At 26.1% G+C, this 6,000-nt stretch overlaps 1 protein-coding gene across 4 annotated transcripts in view; it reads right to left on the bottom strand.

The window, feature by feature from the left end:
- The window catches only part of LOC107455636 (uncharacterized), a 76,515-nt gene extending 70,955 nt beyond the window's left edge, over window positions 1-5,560 (bottom strand). The window contains exon 1 of one of the 4 annotated variants that reach the window (XM_087168061.1): window positions 5,322-5,560. Coding sequence is in view for 2 of the 4 variants with exons in the window: in XM_087168062.1 (XP_087024188.1) it covers window positions 5,322-5,341 (20 nt within the window). In the remaining 2 variants the exon portion in view is untranslated. The remainder of the gene's footprint in view (window positions 1-5,321) is intronic. The other 3 variants (XM_087168062.1, XM_087168063.1, XM_087168064.1) reach the window with 3 other exon arrangements.
- Between the last annotated feature and the right edge of the window lie 440 nt (window positions 5,561-6,000).

The raw sequence follows: 6,000 nt of genomic DNA on the forward strand, positions 1-6,000 counted from the left end.
GTGAACACTTAATATATTGTCTCATATAAATTCCCATTTACAGATTTCCATATTTTACATAAAAACATATAGCGTATTACATTAAAAAAACAAAACGGCTCATATGGCCCTCAATGATAATTTTTCTTTACACGCTTGGCGGTATTTACTCTTTCTCCTTGCCTTAAAACATTGGATTTTAAAATTTTCATATCCAAAATATAAATTTTCACATCAACATAATCATTATTATTATTGCAAACAAATTTGAAATATCATGGCTTTGAGAAAAAGTAACCATCTAAAAAAAGCTAATAATTAAAAAAAAATATCACGTCTTTTTATAGAATATCTACAAGTCAAATTTGAGTTAGTTTGGATTAATATGGTTCTCAAAAAACTGAAAATTTTCAGAAATGTTATAATATTATAATTAACTGGTAACAAATGTAGCAATGTTTCAGAAAAAAAATTATAATGCTTTGTGTTCTATGCGCTCGATTTATTTCCCTTAATTTTTGAGGTAATCACAACAACTTATTATACATACATACATATATATATATATATATATATATATATATATATATATATATATATACACAAATTCCATATATCTGACTATAACATGATTTTAAACGAAAATTGCTTAACTTTTTAGAAAGACAATTGGTGCCTTTTTCCTCTAAGCTTTGCAATTGAAACTCAAAGTATTCAAAATATGCAAAATAATAAAATGCGAATAAAATATTTTTAACCAAGCTTTATATGACATAAATATTTCCTAGAAATCACTACTACATAAATTGTGAGATGTTTTGTTTGTGATGAGTGATGTCAACTCCGACAAATTTACTAATCATTTGAAATGATGTAAGAGAAAAATACTTTAATTGTCTTGGATTTCTTAAATTCAATGGTCTTCAGTGAAATATTCCTTGATACTTGATGGTTTTATTTTTAATTATTAAACGAAATTAGTTTTTTTAATTATTAAACGAAATTAGTCTTGTAATATCTAAATGTAATTCGGTTACTTTTGCCTGATAATAACAAAGCACTTACTTTTATATAATTTGGTTACTTTTTCCTGATAATATCATGACGAAATCATGCACAAAACCGTAAGGTATATAACCACACAATTAATAAAGCAAAAATAATTTCAATTATTTCTTTCTTCTATATTATTTTGTAGTTTTCAAAATAAGTAAAACACGGTTATTGGTACTTCATCCCATCAGATTAGAGATTAACTGTAATCAGCATCACTTAACGTGATATGCTACAGTTCGCGGACAACTCATGCGAGTCGCAATTTGTAAATGATATAATCGACACTTGATTTGTTATCGACATTATGAAGTAGTTTTCTCTGGTACGTATCCCTTTTAAGGGGCCATATGTCACTTAATTCTACAGTATCTGTAGAAAAACTACCTGAATCAGAGCCCTTTTAATTATTGTCAATATATATTACAATAATATTTTGTACATGCTACATATCCTGCAACATTTGAGTAATGTTCGAAATACATTTATCGGTAGCATCAAAATAAAGCTGAAATTCTGAAATTAAATAAAATTATAATAAGATTTTGATAGCAGAAGAGAGTGCATGGCCATTTCTCTAACTTTTAATATACTGTTTCAAATATTTATAAGTAGTTGTGGAAATAAAGTTCTTTCAATTCTAATTCATTAAAGTATTAATACAATATCCTTGCGATCACTGGGAATATAATTTTTAAAACTACAAAAAGCCTTCATAAAACTCTTATTAAAACTTCACCAAATACCACAACAATTTTAGTACATAATTCTGAAATTAATTGAACGTAATATCTGTGTATGACGATTTTCTACGGTTCCCCTAAACATATTTCCAATTAACATTTTCTAAATTAATATTGCTCTTTAGCTAGTAGCTCTTTTTCTTTTCAATAATACCAATATTAATTAAGCATTGGTATTGATAGAGTGGGGATTTTTTAAGGTTCTCCAAAATGAATAAGTCTATTTTCTCTAACTACATTTACTAATAACTATATTTATTTTACTTTTATAACTATATTTACTATATTGAATAACTATATTTACTTTACTTTCTAGTAGATATGTTATATTTTTATTTTAATTAATACATATTATCAACAGTAATTAAACATTATTCTCGTCAATAATAGCATTGCAATTTTTTATTGTTCCTCTCAGCGAATAAATTCTTCTACTCCATTAATTTTGCCTTTAAGTGCATAGCTTATATTTTTATTTCAATATGCATATATTACCTAACTTAAATAAAAATCATTAGCGTTAATAATAGTATGGCGAATTTTTAAATTTGTCTTATGTGAATCCCCCTTTTCTATTACATTTGCCTTATAATACATAACTATTTTTTTATTTCAAATACCGTTGATTTTATATTATTTACTTTTATGGAAACATATTTTGAAAGAATCACTATAAACAAAATAAAAACGTGATATCAGGTATATTAATTTGGTGACGCAGTCAAAGAATAACACCGAATTAAAGTTGTTCCTTGAATTTATCTGACTTATAGACTAAAAAAACTAAATATAAAAGTATGTGCAATATACTTTTGTAAAATATAAATATTTATTTTGTGTACATTGCAAAATAAATTCAGATTAAATTACGGTAGAAAGTACTGGCAACATGAGTGCGGTATCCCCAAAATGCATTTAACCATAAAATTTATACCATAATTACAGCAAACATCTAAAAAGGACTTCAAAAAATAATTTTAGTAATTTTCGGCAAAAGAAAATTCAACTATTTTTTTTTCACTTTTTTTATTTTATTTAATTTTTTTCTGTGAACATCCATTTTTTTCACTGTTTAAAAAAATAAATGAATCAAATGATTTTCAGTACTTTTCGGGGAAAGGAAAACTTTTTTTTCCTCTTTAATTTTTTTCTTCTTGTGAACGCTCGTTTATTCAGTGTTTAAAAAAATAAATAAGATAAGAATATAGTAAAAAAAATTAATAAACATTAGTGGAAGTCTAAATTTTTTGCTTACGCTCGGCTAATCGAAAAGTACTGATTTCACTTAGTCGGAGATCAAACAGCCTAAACCGATTACATATTAAATAAAAGTTGCTTACGTTTTTCCAACGTGCTACTGGGGCATTACTTTGGCTGAAATCTTTTTCTTCGTGTATGTAGCATAAAATATTTTTTTGAAACGACTTCGGAACAATATGGCATAAAATAAACAATATACTTCAGTTCAGATCCTCAAAATCTTTAAAAAATGATTTGTTAGATATCAGTAGTTTTATGTTTTCCACAATGCAATTCCTTTGACAGAAGAAGTTTTTAAACGTGAAAGAATTGGAATAAATTTTAGAATGAGAATAAAATTTTGAAGCCGAATTCGTTTGGATTGAAAGGAATTAATGAATAATTCGTAGAAGCTGTATTGTTATTTTTTTACTAAACATTTTTTTTACAACACAATTTTAAGTAAAAACAAATTAATTTTCATCTTCGTATCTTAAATTTTATAGAATGTTTCTTAAAGTTATTACTCGAAAAATCCAACCGGCTTAACAATTTACTATAGATACATAAAATGCTTAATACCAGATGAAAAAGATAATCAAATATTATTAAATATTTTATTATTTTGACTCTACTTAAATGGGCAAAATGAAATTTACACCTTATGCAATCCAGGTAGGTAATAATAACTAATAGGGAACTAAGATTAATTTTTTTCCTTTGTATATTTTAGTAAGTTCAACTACAGGTATCAATTAAAGGAATTCTCAATACGGTGTATAATTACCCGAGAGATGCCATCAGATTAATATTCTTTAGATATTTAAAGTGGTAAATACTGGGTGAAAAAGATAATTAAATATTACGTAGAACATCATCAAACTCTATTTAAGTAAGCAAAATAAAATTTACAACTTAAAATTTTAATAGTTAACTAATATTTTTTCCTTTGTATCTTTTAGTTAGCTTAGTTTAACTTTGTATTAACTTAGTAAGTTTAACAACGAGCATCAATTCATGGAATTCTCCACATGGAGTATAGTCACACGGAGTATATTATTAAATTCACACGGTACCATAGATACTTAAAATGGTTAATATTGCGTTCAGCATTATCAAAATCCACATAACTTTTCAAACTAATATTTAGAATTTGTGCAACTTTATAGATAAATAGATACAATTTAGAAAAAAAAAATGCTATTAAGTAATAGGTACTTTTGGCAACAGGCAAATGTTTTAAACTGCTGTACGCTAACTCCGATGAATAGTGTTTTGAACTCAAAATATGCTTACATACTTAATTTAATAGTTTAAATTATAAAACGAATAATATTATTTCAGCCTAAATTATTTAAACCCATTTCAATTTTCAATACGAAAGTCTCTGTTGATTTTCCACTGCGACACGCAGTAGAAGATTCTTGTTCAAGATACTAGTTTCAAGATCGTATGTTTTATTTTTGCTATACTGATAACTTTAATTTTTATAAACTTTAATGAAATTATGTGAAATATTATATTATTTCTAGCAATTTTACTGAGAACCATAATTTTGTATCTTGTTAATGTATCGAAGGTACCTGTCCCTTTAAATCTACAAGGCTCTCTTGTCTTACCAATCACATGTGTTTTCAATAATTATACTTTAATTATTTCCATTTAATTCTTTCCATTTTCAACCTAGCTTTAAGTAATAACAGAAAAAAACGATGTTTACCTCAATATATACCTTAAACGGAACGAAAGACAATTGTTATTTAAAAAATAATTATATAATTTAAGTTGTTAATTTTAATCATTACAAAAAGTCTAAATATTATGATTATTAGTATTTTTTTCATATTTTGGGATGTAATGTATTTCTTTACATTTCGATCTAAATCAAAATCCACTAGACTAAAAAAAGAAAAAAAACTTCTTGTCATAAAATTGTCAAACCGTTTACTTGGAATTGAATTTCTTACCTTTCTCACAATTTTAATTCTAATTAAAAACTTAAACTAATGAGATTAAATCTATTTATATTTTCACAAAGACAATTATTTTGCAAAAGCATAGAAGCAGAAAAAAATCAAAATATTGTTTTTTAAGTGATAAAATTGTACTAAACATTGTTTACGCTGGATCTCAAGAGGTTAGTGCATTTCGGATTTATGATACCTAAACAATTTATCTTGTAAAATAAATGGAGAAATTCTTAATTAATTCATTTTTTTAATTAAAATGACAGTACTAAGTATAATACTATTCCTCCCTGACAATGATCAATCACTAAAATCACAAAATTCAAAAATGAATACTCACCTAGAAAATACTCTCATCATATTTTGACATTAAACATAGGAATTTTTGTTTTCAATTTTTGCAGCTACATGAGAGAATTCATAAGTTAATTGCAAGATCAACAATGCACAGTAACAAACCACCTGTTTTGAAAAATGGGGTCTCAGTCAAATTTCTTTTAGACTATATCTCTGCGATGGACTGCATTAAATTGTTTCTCTTTCTTTTGTACTAACCTTAGGAAGCATCCTCGGAGATTCAGAGAACAATATTGTCGTCACGTGAGCACCTTTCGCCAAAGTCGCCAAAATCAATAAAACGAGGCTCGATACTTTTCCCACAGATAGCTCATGAAGCTGTTTTCATAGATATTTCGCCAAATTCCACTATTTCCACGATCCAACGATTTTCTTGTAACGTTACAAAATAAAAGCGTTTTACGAAATAAGCGAGTATTTATTCAAATAATTCTTTTGTTTGAAGTTATTGATATTTAAATGCTTTAGAATCTAAAATCGTGTAGAAATTTTTTTTATCTCTATAATTCGCCCTTTCTAACCTACTCCGTGAAAGATTTTAAAAAAAAAATTACGGAAGAAATTACCTGCACTTTCACAAAATCCACACCTTATCCGTAAAATCCATTTTAGCATAAAATCTATTTTTACCGTAGAATATTATGCCGTAATTTTTACAGTAA

The sequence above is a fragment of the Parasteatoda tepidariorum genome, chromosome 7 (genome assembly GCF_982258835.1).
Source record: "Parasteatoda tepidariorum strain Cologne lab strain chromosome 7, Ptep-v5.0, whole genome shotgun sequence".
NCBI lineage: Eukaryota > Metazoa > Arthropoda > Arachnida > Araneae > Theridiidae > Parasteatoda > Parasteatoda tepidariorum.